The 17,062-nt window shown below is 41.7% G+C and overlaps 1 protein-coding gene across 1 annotated transcript in view; it reads right to left on the bottom strand.

The window, feature by feature from the left end:
- Nucleotides 1–17,062, bottom strand: part of MYO10 (myosin X) — a 167,585-nt gene that overhangs the window by 62,929 nt on the left and 87,594 nt on the right. Inside the window, exons 4-14 of the mRNA XM_056330987.1 lie at nucleotides 16,121–16,308; nucleotides 9,051–9,185; nucleotides 7,940–8,064; nucleotides 7,022–7,035; nucleotides 6,812–6,896; nucleotides 6,042–6,145; nucleotides 3,702–3,831; nucleotides 2,668–2,786; nucleotides 1,766–1,912; nucleotides 1,486–1,586; nucleotides 1,191–1,257 (exon numbers count right to left, since the gene is read on the bottom strand). Of these exons, the coding sequence (XP_056186962.1) occupies nucleotides 1,191–1,257; nucleotides 1,486–1,586; nucleotides 1,766–1,912; nucleotides 2,668–2,786; nucleotides 3,702–3,831; nucleotides 6,042–6,145; nucleotides 6,812–6,896; nucleotides 7,022–7,035; nucleotides 7,940–8,064; nucleotides 9,051–9,185; nucleotides 16,121–16,308 (1,215 nt within the window). The remainder of the gene's footprint in view (nucleotides 1–1,190; nucleotides 1,258–1,485; nucleotides 1,587–1,765; nucleotides 1,913–2,667; nucleotides 2,787–3,701; nucleotides 3,832–6,041; nucleotides 6,146–6,811; nucleotides 6,897–7,021; nucleotides 7,036–7,939; nucleotides 8,065–9,050; nucleotides 9,186–16,120; nucleotides 16,309–17,062) is intronic.

Here is a 17,062-nt window from a genome sequence, read left to right as displayed (position 1 = left end):
GAATTATATAGCATATGACACAGGGGCAAAATAAAGAAGGTACTGGAAGAAGCCACAGTTCTCCTGATGTAGGCAGTTTTTTTGTGCATACAGTGGCACAGTCCCAGAATATATCCCTAGCATCCAAGATCTCCAATAATCAGGAGTCCCTTAAATCTGAGAAGTTTGTGTAAACAACCTTTCAAAATTTTCTCTTCCACAAAATCATCTACTTACTTGTTGAACCAATGCAAACTTTTTGCAGCCACAGTGCCCAGGGGCACAGCAAAAGATACACCATTTAACTACGCACTGCATGAAACACAACCTCCCTTTGCTTTTGCATATGCCTCTGCATGATTTCCTTTGATGTTCCCTACTTCTAATACTAGAAGAGGTGGTGAACAAAGCAAGCTACCCTGCAATTACTGTGTCCAGCAAGCTTCAGGCTGACACAGCCTTTCACAAAAACACGGTTCTCTAAGTGCACATTTTAATAAGCCACTTCCCACCAGGCCGGAGCAGCTCCTGACAAACCACACTATCCTGACTGCAGTCACGTCCTGCCAGCTGGATGCCATCAGCTTCTGTGGTCATCTAAATTCATGCAGCCATACACCCTGCTACGGAGGTAAACTCACACAGCCTGCTTGCACTGCTGGCATAAGTGAACACGGATGAAACGATAGATAACTTTGGCTTCATCATCCAGTCAGAGTTATCATGTCTGTGCAGTGAACTCAGACTCATCTGCCCCTCACCGCTAATGTTCCTACCAGACAGTTGCAGAAACTTCATGACCATCTACATGTTCCTTTAGCACAAATCAGAACGCAAACAAAATTATGGATGAAGCCAAAACTGGCAGGCAGCAAATGAAGATTACCTGCATTCCATGAAAAGTCATTACAGGAGCAAGACACTGTCATTCTTTCTGCCCCTCTTTCTATTCCTAAAAGGAATCACCTCTCAACATTGCTTCTGTATATAGTCATACACTGTTAAAAAGTTACTAAAAGATACATATATTGAACTTACAATGTAATCTATAATACATCCACACATGAAACTGATCTGGTTAGAAGTTCACTATTTAAACATGCAAGATCCACCACTCTCTTCACTTGTTCTTTGGGTTGGCAAGTGCTTTATAGACACATTACCTCCCAACAAAAACTAGAAATAGGTACCACTATCAAAACCTTTATTACCTTTTCAATAAGATCCAAGCACTCTCCGTTGTCTGTCCAGTCAATATCCTCCCAAATTAGTCCTTCCCTAAGAAAGATAAGGAGGGCCTTTTTATTGACAACTACAACGAAATTATCTAAATATAGAAATAGAAAGAGCTGATGTATTTATCATGCAAATTACAGCAAAACCAGCGTGTTGTAAAAAATACACAGCTCCAGAGAGATTCTCAAAGGAAGCTAAGGTAGCTGGGAACTCAGATTTCAAGTGAATACTGATATTTAAAAAAATTCAAATTTAATCTGTCTCTCTTACCTGCTGTATTCCAGTTGCTCCAAGGAAAAGATGTGCTTGTTGAAATACTCCTGAAGCTTTTCATTTGCATAGTTAATATTGAACTGCTCAAAACGGTTTACCTAAAGAGACAAGACATTTTCAAAAATGCATACACTCCAACTATTTCATTTTGCAAACAAGGCACTGGTTTAATTCGTAACCTGTTCAATAACCAAGTTCCAGTGAAGATGACAAAGCTATGTAGAACAATGAAGCATAAATATCAGACAATGCATTTGAACAAGCTTTTGAAACCTACCTCAAAGTTTTCAAATCCAAATATGTCCAAAATTCCAACAGACTTGAAGTCTTCCTTGCTCCTGATTCTGCTGTTGATTTTCTTAATGACCCAAGCAAAACACTGAGAATAAAGTGCCATAGCCATAGAATCTCTGCTGTCTATTGCCTGCATTAAAGGAGGAATACACAATGGGTCAGTCACCCCTGTAACTGAGAACTTACCAGACTTTGCTGGTCAGCACCCTTGGCACAGCATAAAGCAACGTATAGTGTAAGCAGGTTTGTATTCCTACGTACCTTGACAGCAACTGTATTATCAGTTACAGAGCATCACGACTTAAGCTTTAATGGTATAAGTTGTAACAGGTAGACACCTGTTACATTATATATAATAATACATTATTAAATTTACAATTACATTTCAAGGCTAATGCACTGAAAAATCAGGAAATGGTAAACTTAAAAGTGTGGAGGAAGAAAAGTAGGGTCGGAAATAACACCTTAATTTACCCCTTTCTAGAGGCAAGCATAATGTTATGTATACTTATTTCTAATGCCCTTCTTAATAATAAAATTATTTCTGCTGAAAGTTTTCAAAAATACCCACCTGACACAAATGTCCATAATAAAAAATATCAGCCTACATGATTAGAAGTTGAAAAAAATGGTAAGTGATCAGGTTTAGTAAGAATAACAAGAGCCAAGCCATAAGCCCTGGCCAGAATGATAGGATAGGATCCACAGAGATTTCTAAAAGTCCAGCTATATCCTTCCCAAAAAATGTACACAGTATTTTTGACAGCAACTCAGATGCATGAGCTAAGCTTCTGTTCCTAAGTGACCACTGATTTCCCTGGACTTGAAGACCAAGCCATATATTTTAACAGACCCTAAAAACATGTCAAGACTGAGAAGCCTTACTTGTTGTATACTAAGAGGTGTTAGGATTTCTTCTCCCCTGAGTATCATTGACCTCTGTGTTAATGCTTCAGTTAGCTGTGTAGAGTCCAACCCCAGCAGTTCAGCAGATCTACCCAGAGCTGGCAAAAGAAAGAGACAAATACAAATACATCCTTAAATGTCTAAGGTTACGAAACTAGCTTGTTGTGTTACTATTGTTACTACCACCACCATTTAAGATGCTTCTGAAATGATGGGGATTAGAGATAAAAACACAACTAGAAACCCTAGGATATGTTTTTGCTGCTCATGAAAAGGCACTGTATCATAAATATGCATAACTAAAGGAACTGAGCATTAGAAAGTCATCACAAGTCAGTCACAAATACTTATTTTCTTCTAAATGTTACATGTCAAGGATTCAAACAACCTACTGCTTACACTAACATATTTTTCCAGGTACAAACAGTAATTCGCTATTTGTCCACATGAATGCATTTCAGCTTCCCTCAGGATGCTGAGGATAAAGAAAACCAATGATTTTTTCTTTTTACATGCACACTGTAATTTGCAATTTTGCTAGAATACATTATATAAAGCAGTGTGTAATGCTACTCTTTATTGTCATATTTGAACAAACATTTCAAATGCTTGCCAGCCCAATCTTTACACATACCAGCACATACTTTCACATTTGTAATTGAAGTATTGAAAGCTCTAACAAAAGACACCTTCGGTGGAGATCTGAGTTAAGGAATGTACTTGAGGACTTTTGTTAGAATATTTCAAAGAAAGAATTAGATTAAAATGGAATTTCAGTACTATTAATGGAACAAATGTGTGCCCAAGGTCTTCCCTAATTAAGACTGAGCATCCAGCAGCAGACTAATTTGCCTTATCTGCCAAACCCCTAACATTTTAATCAATATTTACAGATGCTAAAAGGCAGTAAGACCCCTTGACTGTTTGCCTTTGCTATGGTCACGTATACTAGCAATGAATATTGTTTTCGCAACCTCAAGAAACACTTACATTTGGATGCACAGCCTTCTCACCTGTTTTAAAGGACACCTGTGCCCCACCAGCAGTGATGAACTCAACATTTCCTAGATGCAAAATGCCAGCCAACAGCCTCAAAACTTCTCGCACCTCCTCCTTGCTGAACTGCATCACTTCCATTGCAGTCTGGAATGACATGTGAGCTTCTTCAATAACACGCACACTGACTCAAAAACGGCGAGAAGGACAAACCCACCAAACTGCGTTGTCAGGCCTTAGAAAAGCAAGCCAGGACTGACAAGAGGGCTGGCAGGAACAGTTAATTCCTTTGGTTTCATCTCAAATTGAATACACTGGAAGACCTGACGGGGACATCTTAGAACAAGTATTGCTCTGGTTTTAAGAAATCTCCTCCTTATGCTGTAAGGATGCTGTAATTTGCTTTCAAATTCTTCATTAAAACTGCACAAATATCAGAATGATATGCCCTACTGAGTCGTGCATCAGGCGTGATTTCACTAATTGGCATTAGTAACTGATAACCTCCTCTGTGTTTTTACCAAGTTTTGCCAGTTAGCCTTGTAGGCAACAGGGCACGGGGGAAGAAGCACAGCAACATGTTGGGATTTGCTCATTTGTTGTCTCATCCATGGAGACTTCAGAGCAGCCCTCTGCAGCATATTCTGGGCAAGCTGTGAAGCCCAAACACACACCTTAGTGGTGTGGTCTGACATCTTACAGCAGAATCGAGCAAGCAAAAGAGATCTATATAAAATGTACTGAATTTATGAATAAACAATACGGCAGTGATCAAGGCTCAACTACATAAATGAGAACAGTAATTCTCTGTCTGAAGAAATATTAAAACAAGAGGAGGAACATACACTTTCCTCTTGCACAGAAAGGGTAAGTAATTGTATGCCTCTTGAAATGACCAGAATTTCCCAAATTTGGCTCTAATATGAGCCTGTCTGGGACCAAATCACAGTTTTACCACCCTTACAGTTAAGACTCATCACGTTACAGTCACTGCAGGTGTCTGACAGATGACACACGACTCGTTTTATCCTGTACAAATCATCAATCACAAATGGAAAAGCCTCAGACTCATCCCACAATTAAAAGCAGAGAAGAGATAATGGCTGAAGGTTTATTTTGCATAGAAGACCTTTCACAACAGAGCTCTAAGAAAGGCAGTAGCACTAGGAGTTCGTCTCCACGCTCGCCATTCAGTTCCTCCTTCCTCCCTGCCTCCTACAAAAATTTGCACTTAAATAACGTTTCCGAGACTTAAACCACAATAACAACAGGCAAAGGAGATGACTATAATAGGAAAAGACAGGCGAGGGTGATCGGCGGGGTTTCTGCCCACCTCCTGCTCTGGGAACGCCGCCTGGCAGCCTCAGCCCCTGCTCCAAGCCCCCCGCCGCAGGCAGCACGCAAGCGTCACCTGCCCAGCTGATTTCATGCTCTGCCTACCCTGGGATGATTAGCACAAATTAAATGTCACGCTAATCAACTTAAGCATGTGACTACAATATAGTTAAGTTACCAACTTTTCCAACCTCCTTCCACCACACTAGATGAGGGGGTTTTTACACTAAAAATAACGGTTGCATCCACTACACATTAATTTGTCAATTTGGCAAAGAGATTAACATAGCTAAGCAAAAATAGTCTGGTGAAGGGCATAAAACCAAGTATTTTGTCTGATTTTTAAAATCTAACACGTCACCTCAGTGATATAGTAAGCAAATAGCAATTATCCTAACAGTCAGTATAGACTAATTGCTGTACCTAACTGTTGTGGGTATAAGACAAAGCCATTCAGATAAACATTCCATCAGCATCTATTTTTTAATCTGCGTTTACATTTTCTTCAACTCAATTGTGAAAGTTACTCCATATAACTGGATTTCCCAGGTGCAACATAAAGAGTCACGGAAAGCCAGGTGCTTCACTCCCCATGTGCCGTGCTGCTAACTTGACCCAGTAGATGCTACATTATCTGGACAAAGCTTTAGGATGGAAAAACAACAGAAGTTGACATAGCTCTAATGCAAAGCACTGCAGGGATAGGCAAAGGCATGTAAATGTCTCACTGTCTTCCCAACCGATAATCTTTTCATTCCAAAATGTAATCATTTCAAGTAAATTATAGCACAGTTTGATATGATAAGAGTAAAAATCAGATATTGGGGGGAGGGTAAAGACATGCTCAAAATGACAGCAAAGTTTTACTAGAAAATGTAAGTCCCTGTAAGATTAGTGCCTCAATGAGGGAGCCACACGTGCAGGTAAGCACAAGGCGGCTTTGCCCCCTGCTCTGACAATGGGCCCCAGACACCTGAACCTCCAGCATTTTTAAAGCATAAAGAACTAGGGAAACAACTCACAATGACTTCCTTGAAAGAATCTTTGTCACTGATTGTCTTATCCGCTATGCATCCAGATTGATTCAGGTAGTGGTAGTTCTCTGGTACAGATAAGTAAAAAGCATCTAACGAGGAGAGAAAAGAGGACGAGTGAATAAAAAAAAACAAACCACATCGCAAAACAAAAGCACTCCACAAATTACTGTGTCACAGTCTGAAATTTGCTCAGAAGTTATGAAGATGCACAAAGTTGTATATTAAGATCAGATATGGCATTTCACTTTGCTGGGTTTTGCTTTATTTAGCTGCACAATGGAGTTAACTCTACTTCTTAGCATGCAAAGACAGCAGGCCTAAAGGGAGATGTTGAGACAGCTTTAAGCAATTTTGCAACTATACAAATGTAATTTCCTTTGTTCTGTGGATTTATTCTTTAAGAGAGAGGATTAGAGGAACCAGAATTATTTCTCTTTGTTGCTGTGGAGTTATTTAGTACCAGCAAAAATATTCAGCTTGAACAGAATGAGGCATGTTTGTCCCCAAATAATTTTTCCAGGGCCAAAGCAGAAGCTGGGAGAAAAACTACCAGCAGATCAGTGACATTCATCAACTAAGCAGTTTGCTTTATCAAGTTGAGCTCAAATTCACACACACTGAATCCCAGCTGAATACCTAACCTATTTCTCTGCTTGGGTTAGTGGGTTTTGCAGTTAAATTCTCTACTGCTGTCACCATGGCTGACTGCTAGCAGAAAGCCACTACAGTTGCGCGACTCGCGTTTTGCCACTCACCTTTCTCTCTCTCTTCTATCCCTGCCAGCAGAGCATAGAATATATGATAATTTCTTTCCCCAGGGTTTTGTCTTACTACACGATTCTGTCAAAGTAAAAAATAGTTTCCATTCAAGCAATTGTTTTTAAAGGAGAATTTTTTCATCCACAATTTCAAAGAAAACATTAAATCAAACAAAATTAACTGAGCAAAAGCAAACGCCAACTTACTTTTTCCAATAAATCTATACCCAGGAAGAAAAAAATTCAGTCAAGGAATAAAGAAGCAATTAACACAAGAACTATTTCTAATCTTATTCTTTCATTTGAGACAATAGGAAGAGTGTAATCGTCTTTTCTTACGATGTTCCTACTGCCGTAACAAGATGAATAAAGTAGCAACAATGATAATACTGCAGCTGTTCTAATACCAATGCGTTCCCTCACCTCCTTCCCCTCCATCCCAACAAAACTGGGCTTGTCATGTTCTGGATTTTAAACAACATCTGCTTTTCTTTACTTTTTCTTTTCCCTAAAGCTTGGAAACAGCTTTAAGGATGAAATCTGTCCCACTGCAAAAGCAGCTTATGTTCAAAATGCTAGGTAGGAACCCCTTAGTGTATTCCTCATTTCCACACCTCTGTTGCTCTAGTGGTGCTGGCTCATAATCCAATTTTGCCAAATTCAGGACAAATTCAAGGATTTGTCTCACCAGGCCCACTGCAGAAACTCAGCAGCTCTACCCTTCCATGTACTTTTCCAGAAAAGTAAGAGGCTTATCTTCAGACATAATAAATGAGGGAACTAGCTGACAACTGAAGTTATCCCAAAGAACTCAGGCTGTTTTAAGCTCATTATGCGGGAACATGCACATGAGCCACACTAGCAGCAGCAATATAAAACCCTGGTCCTCCAAGAGCATATACAGCCCACCTCACCACAAATGCACATGTATGTGTGCATGACCTCATGCAGAATGTGGTGTTACTGCTTCCCTTTCCCACCTGCATCAGCTCAATTTAATTATGTATGTTTCAGAACGGAGGTGAAAGGACAAACAAGACTGAGCCACTTCTCTCCCAGTCCTCCACAGAGGAGGTATGTGGGCGCTGCCCACAAACTGGGGTAAAAATCACTGAATGAGGATACAATCTATAATTCTTCCTCCCTGAATGTTCCCCTTCTGACAGATGTTCAGCTGAATAAACTTCCCAAAGCGACTTGAGTTGTTGTTGTAAACAGTCTTCGCGTTGCCAAAAGCTTCCATTATTGGGCTGTGAAAATACGGAAGAAGAAGAGTGTTAACGTGTGACCAGCATGCCAACGGTTTCACATGGGACTGGTGAATGCAACAGCACTCCAAAAAGTTCATTTCTGGCACCTTCCTCAGCCACAGCCTAAATCCTCAGTATTACCCTCAATTTATTAACAAAGGGCATCTCAATTTTCTATCAAAACACGCAAGTATCCAAACAACAGGAGCACTAATCACATTAAACTACTCTGCAGCTTAATCTCTAAGTGTTCAAAAGATGCACACAATTCTCACTGCAGTACTCAAATTATAGAAATAAGAAATCTCAGCACATGCAAATTGCTAGACAGATGTAGGGAAAATAGTCCTTGTCCTACGGCAATTAAAAAAAATAATTACATCAAGATACAGCAGGTAAAACAGAGATGAAGCATGATAAACAAAAGTAATAGCATCTCTAACTGTCTTTGTTTTCAAATGGTTTAAAACCATGTGTTACTTTATTTGAACATTGATTTTTTTTTTTTGCTTGCTTAGTCCAATTTATCTGATGTATGTATTTACTCATCTGTCTTATCAGTTCCCCTTACCCACCCTTTCCTCAGCATGTTTTTACCACTTGCACACTTTATCTTCACCATGCTGTATCTTGTTCTACCTTATCCCCAGGCTACACAAACCAAAAGCAATCGTTTCTCCCTTCCATCACACATTTCCCTCCCTCTGATTATTTGAATTCAGCCCCAAACAAAAATGAAATCCACCACTAAAGCATCGTCCATTTCAAAACTCTGTATGTTTTTGCTTCATTAACATATACCACCGCGCTCACAACTCTCTAGAGTAGCCAGGTAATTCTGTTTAATGGAAATTTTCCCCTTTTCCTCTTTCATTTTAGTGTTTTGTAAATGCACCCACGTCTTTAATTACATTGCAAGCTCTTATTTCAATGACAAGGCTTACGTCTTCTGGAAAAAAATACCTGCGTGCTGAAAGATCTAGTACCTGCTCTCAAGAATAGCTTGCTCCACACAGGAGGTCTTCTCTCTGCAGGACAACTCCAGTGAATGTTGGCTCATTGCAGACAAGAACTTGAGAATCAGCTTTGTGCTTTCTGTCTTACCAGCGCCACTTTCACCACTGCAAGACGAGGAAGGAGAAAAGTGTTTGCAGAGTTCAAGCTGCCAGTGCAAAAGCTCTCTGTCTGGCCAGCCCTCCATACCCCAAATAACTGGGGGTCAAGAAGATAGGGGTGATTAGAAACGATACTCAAACAGCAGCAGAAGAACCCTTTAAGCTTGCTGAATATGACATTCAACACAAAATGCAAGCTATCTTTAGTCTTCACACCATTGTTCAGACAACACTGCAAGGCATTGATTGCATAAGGATGTACCCAACACCCATGAGGCAAAGAAGAGCTCTCTGAATACAAACAGCTATGCAACAATTCTCACCAACATGGAAAAACAAAGTTAGAACGAAGGCATGGCAATGGTCAGGAAGAAAGTCCAGGATATGAATTAAGCTGGGAAAGTTTGGGATTATGTTGCAGCAACCTAGCTAAGGAGGGAGCCCAGCTGTGGGAAGGAGGTGGTCAGAGACATCAGTGCATATTAGAGCACATAAAGGCTACTAATATAATTAATTCTGATATTCTTAGTGAGCTACATATTCTTTAACCAAACTTTTTATATGCCCATCCAAATAAACCAGACTCATGAGTTCGAAATCTACGATTTTCACCTCTCATCACCATCAGAGATGTAAAACCTCTTATCTTCACCCACAGCAGAACAAAGCTATTTGATAATGTTAAACTGACATTTTAAAACCAAACTGTTAATAAGCAATCTTGCTGATACAAACAGGAGGCAATATACTCGCCTTCTCTTCAAAACCAACACTCTAAAAAGGGAAGGTATAGATTTGGCTCATTTCTCCAATGTAATTTCCCTTCAATTATGTAGTCTTATAGCTAAAATCCCACCGTGAGCCATTAAGAAACAAAACCTGTGGTTAAAGTTTGTCTAGTTTGCTTACTTTTCATCTGAAGTCATAGCATTGTATCCTAAGCTGCAGCCTTATTCCTAGTTTTCCTAGTTCTTCATTAAGCTGTGCCTAATTCCAGTTTGCTCCCAAATGAAAGGAGGTACATTTCAGTCTTATCCTACCCTTTTCACTGTAGCAAGTGGGAGTTTTGTCATGGACTTTGATGGAGCACTACCGGGCATATGGAGCAAGCTTAGTGTATTTGACAGTCTTTTGTTGTGCCACTGCGGAGTGGTGAGCCTGGTGATTTTAAGTTATGGCAAAGTATAATGATGCTTTCTAGTAAAAAGTAAAGAAGAAAGGTACAGTCCAAGAAAGCAGCACAACATTTTCCTGCAAATAAATGCCAACGATTAAAAAAATAATCGGGGAAGAGGCATTCAGAAAACATAACGAGATACAGAGTTTTGTTGCGTTTCCCAAGAAGAATCAGTGGCTTTAAAATTTTTCATAAAACTTCATACAAGATATGCTATCCACTGATACGTTCCAGCCAGTATGATTCATCCATCATACTTATACCATCTCAAACAAACTCTGTAGTATTTTTAATTTAGTTTTACCTTTGACATCTGGCCTTTTTGGTGTTTGTTCCCACTCTCTTTGCAGGCCCTCACTCATGCTCCTTTGCCAGCAAAGTAAATATTTAATATTCACTGTACGGAATACTTGCTTCTTGTACAAAACACTTCTGCTGCTAGTTTTGAAAGAGCTTCACAAACCCTTGCATCATCCTTGTTTAGTGCAAAAACACTGCAAAAAATCACCAAACGATGCCCGCCTAAATTCTCACCCTCCGAGCAATGTATATGTCAACAGCAAGGATACAGGTGCCAAGGAGAATATGAGCTCTTTCACTGACACCATCCCTCCTCTCCCCCCACTTTCTGTCCCATTTTTGTAGAAGCTAAAAGTTACCCCACCATAATCAAGAACAATTCTACAAGTGAGATATTCAAAGCTGATAGAAAAGTATTTCCTGTGCCTATCTCTGGTACAGTTGGTATTATGCACAATTACATACTCTTGATCTTTTCTTACAACAGGAGAGGCTCAAAACAGGGTCAGGCCAAAGATCTACCTGGTCAATGTCCTCTGACAGTTGCCACACGGAGATGCCCAGACATGTGATACTTCCCTTCTGTGTTCTTCCAGCTTCCACTTATTTGCTGTTCAGAGGGTTCCTGATCGAAACCTCGTTTACAACCATGTGTCTTGTAGCCCTCAATGGATTTATCTTCCATGAGTTTCTAGCCATACTCCCTTCGAAAGCACACAAACATGTCATGGTTTGGATCTGCCTCCTATCGGCTTCATCTGGCGGCCCCCAGCTCTCTTGGAAGGAGAAAACAACAACTCATCCCACTCCTCCCTCTCTCTGTTGCACATGACTTCATGGATAGCTCCCCTAGTTTGAGTTGCCCATCTCCGCTAGCCATTCCCGCGTACGATACCGCACTATTCTTCTGATCGCTCCTTTTTGCTCTCCTCTGAACCACCTCCAGCTCTACAAAGTCCTCCTGGATACCAAGGAATGGAGGGGGAAAGGCTTGTGCAACATACTCAAAATATGAGCGAAGGCTGGATTTGCTCCATGCTCTCTATTAATCTACTAGTAACCTCTCCTATTCTATTCTATTCTGTTCTTTTCACTCCCACAACCACTACTGAGCACCGAGTGGATGGGTTCCCGGAGCCCCCGGCATGACAGTACGGTTTCACCCCTGTACGGTGTTGCTCAGCTCGATGCACGTAAAATTATGGGTCCCAAGTTAGCTCTGCATTTTTCCTTTACAAAAATGCTTTATAAAACCCAGTTACTAATGAGACGAAAATCAAGAACAAGCATGCTAAACTGTAAAGTTGTTTATTTAACCCTACAGTACACATACTACCGGTACACTGAGTGGGATCAGTATTTCAGACTCCGTAGAAAGCCTATGCCTGTAAGAAGTTGCCAAGGTCAGTACAAGGGTGATTATTTTAGTGCACAGACAACCTTTCCAGCAACCTTTCCACCCTGTGAGTTTAAGTGCCCAGCTCGTTCCACATCGCTACGTTCGGTACTGTGACTATATTAAGTGTGACAGCAACCCACAAGGCCCCCATTTAGGAGATCTTTAGACTTTCTCCATGACTTGCTCTACGCAGGGCATCTTGCTAAGGGCGCAGCAGCCTAGACTCCAGACTGCTGCAGTGGAAAAAGGGGTCAAACAGACAGACTCCTCATTCTGAAGGACTCTAAATGAGTGAGGCAGTGAGGCACTACTCTAAATCACTTCTCAGGTCCGTCTGCTAGCTTTAAAACCCCAAAGACAGACACACACAGTCCAAACAGGCCTCTTCAGCAAATACAGTTTGTCAAACGCACATGTGAATTTTGGTGTGTCAGTCTCATAAGAAGCTTTCCCATCACAGCCCGGGTCTCATCAAAAGAGTACTTTGGGTACTTTTGGTTCACACTGATTTTCAAGCTGAGCAACAACAACAAAAATGCCAGGCCATCTGATGATAACAGAGAGAACAAACTGGTGTCAGACTGTGATTTCCCACTTACGCACCAACTTGAATGTCATTCAGCGTAACTATTGCTGCTCCTTCAAGTGCTTTACACTTCAAGTGCTTAAAGTGCATCAGCTGCTATTGTATCTGAGAGAAGAGCCTGTGTGTGCTTGTACATGGACTAGACCACCTTATAAACAGAGCAGCAACAAATAAACCCCCTACAGATACTCTCCTATTCTTACAATAAGGGGTGGGGGTTTGAACTTGGTCCCAACTTGTGAACACCAGGTAATCGTGGGGGAACTCGGTTCCTTCCCTACATCAGGACAAGCTGTTTGGCTATCCCTTGAGTAACATGGACTCCTTCATGCTCCTGCCGAGGCACCCAGCTGAAGAATCACTAAATGTTAATTATTTAACAATTAATTATGTTAATTATTTAACAATGTCTGTTGCAGCATCAAATTTAACTGTGGTAGACTTTTGTGTTGGTTTTTGTTGTGGTTTCCCCCCCCCTTCCCCTGTTTTATATGAAACTGGACTTTGCAGTAAGTTCAGCTAAACATGAAACTAAGCACTTGATGTAGATGGTTTTCACTACATGAAAACTCTAGTTCAGTAGCTAGATGAACAATTTTTAGCATGGGAAAACAAAAATACCATTTCACAACAGTGTAAATATTCTAATGCACAGGTTGTGCACAGCTTCTTCAATGTGTCATTTTGTTGACATTTTAGGCTGCCAAGTCATTTTTATGCAGCACTATCATGAATTAAAATAACCCTGTGTAACACAGACTGATAAATAAACATCTCTGGGTGACTCCATTTAATATCATCTCGTCTGTATTTCCTTCCTTTTCACCTCTGGTCCGGGTGGTTACACTGGAAAAATAGTCTCTCATTTATATTACATTTTGAGTCACTACTGATGGCAGTTTTTAATTCAGGTTCTTGCCTTAACCCTCTCATCCTATTCCACCCAGACATCCCAGGCATCTCAAAACAGATTTTTGAACCCGAAGCCTTAAGGAAGCAGCTCCAAAGCCAGGCTGAGCCAGACCCAGGTGCCAGCAGGGGGCACCGCGAGCCCAGAGGATGACAAGGACCAGTTCGGCACCATACCTCTTGTGGGGGGGGACACGAGAAATTGCTACTGAGCTTTTAGATCCCGAAGTTAGGAGCAGGTAAATCAGAACGTGAAGCCTACACGAACAAGTCACTCGTCTAAACTGGATGTAACTGGTTGTTGTGTTTCGTGATGCAACAACTTTTTCCTTTTTAGCATCTCTTACGTAACATACAAGACCAGGATGTCTACCTGAATCCAGACGCTGCGGAGCTCCACTTGACCTTTTTTTCCAAATGCCGGGAGTAACCAAGAAAGCCTGACAGTGACTTGTTGCAACATCTAATTCTAAGACAGTAAAAGATGCAGGAATAACCAGGATGCCGAACTGGATGAGCACGCTGGTATACATCCACTTCTGATGCTCCAAACTAACCCCATGATCACAGGGACCTTCCCAAACCTTGTGAGAGCCATTGAGAACCTTCAGTAATTAAAAAAAAAATCCTGTTCTGAGTCCTTCACAGATACAGCATGTAATACTGTTTTAGGAAAGCAGATTTAACTTTTTATTTTTTTATTTCAATTGCACATTCCCTCAATTTCTGTAGAAACAAGATACCCTTATAAGGTTGCATTGCGGCACTTGTCTGAAACACTGAACTTACACAAATCATTGTTTTAACCTACGACAACAGTAAACAATTTTAAAAGGAACTGCTAATGCAAAACTTCTCCATATTACGGTTTGTCTGTACCAAGGCACATGGTTTACAGAACAGGGACTGCTGGAGACTCCTCTGGAATATCAAGAGAATTCTGCTTATGTCCTTTTTAGGACACAACCTGCTTTTCTCTTGGCAGCTTGTGGGAAGCTGGAAGGGAAGGTAAAATACTTGGACCAGTACACAATGACCGAAATACCAACAGCCACCTGCTAGGCACTAGAAATTGTTTCCCAATATTTAGGTACAGGGGCTGCTCACAATTAACTACCTGACATTAAAACATGAAATCATGACTCCAGGCCAGCTACCTTCACGTGACAAAGATCTCTGTGCATTTTGGCTTTTTTTTTGGAGTGTCACCTGGACTCGGCTATATATGTACAGCACTATGTATTAAATAATAAAAAGGAAAAACACAGCTGGAAAAAAAGCTGAAAAACACACTGAACCCCCTCTGCCTTTGTGCCACAGGCAGAACCTGCCTAGAGGCGATGGCAGGCAGGAGCCGCGACCTGAGAGCTTGCGGAAAGTTGGAACCAGACCCAGTTGTGTTGCATCTGATCTACATTTCTAACAGCCGTCTGAACAATACTGAACCATGTGTGCCAAATACACCTCTTCACCAGCAAGCCTTGCAAACTGGCCTGTAACCTTAAATGCCAGTAGAAACTGCCTATTGCTAAAGGTGCTGCCCGCACTCTGAACCAACCCCCCCCTGGCCCACCGGCTGCCCCCATGCTGTGGTTCCACGGCTGTCGCAAGGGCTCACGTGGAAGTCGGGGGACACCTGAAATTGTGTCACCTTGTTTGAAGAGCTCTCTACACTTAACTTGTGCCGCAAGAAGGCAAGAGCAAACAGGCTTAATCACAAAAACACTGCAAAGGCAGGAGAGGGAGGGGAAGCACAAGCTCTTTCACCCCTGCCCGGACCCTGGTGGCCGGTGCCACGCTGCCATTGCCACCGAGCGAGTGGCTGCTCCTGATCCAGCCGGCAAGGCTTCTGCTTCCCTGCCCACATGCGAGCCAAGGCAGCTGAGCTGGCAGGCAGGGGAAAGGGAAAAGAGCTGGCTGTGTTTTCAGCTCTTCTGGAGCAAGAAGGAAGGAGGAGCTGAAAGCAGCGAAAAGCGACTGAAATGCCAACTGCTCTCAACGTACGTTCGGCAGCAGTGAGATCCTGAATACCAGTGACACAGTGGATCAAATGGGAAGCTATTAAATCACCATTAAATTAAACATGATGAGATCAAGCAAGGAAGATTAATCAAGCAGAATTATATGGCTGCAACGTGGAGGGTTTTCTCTTTTGCTATTATTATTTGCCACATTTCTCAAGAGTGGTGTGCTATTTTTTCCTTTCCTCTAGATACAGAGTTCAGGCTCTAGTGGTGACATACTCAGCCACATGAGGATGTTCAACCGGTGGGGAAAGCACTTGGGGTAACATTTGATAGGCAAGTAGCAAAAAATGCACAAAACCACAATAGATTTTTTCACTTACAGAAATCGTAAGATGCATGAGAAAAATTAACATTTAGTTACAGGTCCACAGAATGATACAGAGTGAGTTCAGAACTCTCTCCCAAAACTCCAGTGCTTTAAAGTCTACTTTCTTTTGGAGTTCTGCTCTCCATGTGACCCAAACCTATGGGCCTAAACCATATCCGGAAGGCTCACCAGCAGGGACAGTCAAAGCAGCAGCAGCAGCCACCACCACCATTTACCTGATGAGGATACACTGGTTGTCATGGCGCTTCCAAAGGCAGCGGTAGCACTCGTTCGCCACAGCGAAGATATGAGGTGCAATCTCTCCCATGTGGTGCTTGCTGTATCGCTCCACCGCAGCGCAGTCATACAGTCCCGGGATGCTCTTGTAAGGGTTCACAGAGGCAACTATCGAACCAATGTAGGTCTGCAAAAGCACAGCCCCCCCCCCCCAGTTTGTTATTACACATGGGGTGGAACAGATTAACACTCTTCCCAAATGAAAGACAACAAATACATTTGCAAAAGCCTAGCAATCCTTTGGATAAAGAAAATCCTTTGGCATTTCCCCCCTGCTTTCTTCCTTTTAACAAAAGCAACAGAAGGGTAAAAGTTGTTTCCAACTCTGCCATGTTTTCAAGCTCACCCCACCTACAGCACAGCTCCTCGGCTGATGCATCGCTGCCTTAAGGCCGCTTACAGCTGCACAGTAATGACTACAAGGACCAGTCTACAGCAGCTTCTCACACGTTCTTAGGGACTCACTGAAGTTACTAAAAACCTGACTGTCCCCCAGGTATAGGTGCAAAAGTCCATGTTTCCATGTACAGTATTCCAAGTCCATCTTGGCTACTCATTTTTAAAATGGAATTATCATACATTATGGTATATGCTAGCACGGTTATATAGTAGCAGGCTCTAAGAAAAGCACGTCAACTGGCAGATGCTCCCAAAACACTGGAGTTTTGCAATTTAATTTATTACTAGTTTGATGCACAATGGCAGCTGACAAGGCATGCATTTCTATCCCACTGCAATTAGAGAGCACATCAGTTAAAACCACCCAGGTAGCAGCTTATGCCCATTCCCATTCGCCTGAACTCATTAGGCTGTGGTAACGTGATCACTTGCAACAGCCTATTCACACTGCTGTTCACTTTCTGTCACCCTCTCTCTACTTC

The sequence above is a fragment of the Falco biarmicus genome, chromosome 3 (genome assembly GCF_023638135.1).
Source record: "Falco biarmicus isolate bFalBia1 chromosome 3, bFalBia1.pri, whole genome shotgun sequence".
In the NCBI taxonomy this organism is placed as follows: domain Eukaryota; kingdom Metazoa; phylum Chordata; class Aves; order Falconiformes; family Falconidae; genus Falco; species Falco biarmicus.
Note: the sequence above shows the minus strand (reverse complement) of the source record. Positions and strands in the feature narration are given on the sequence as shown.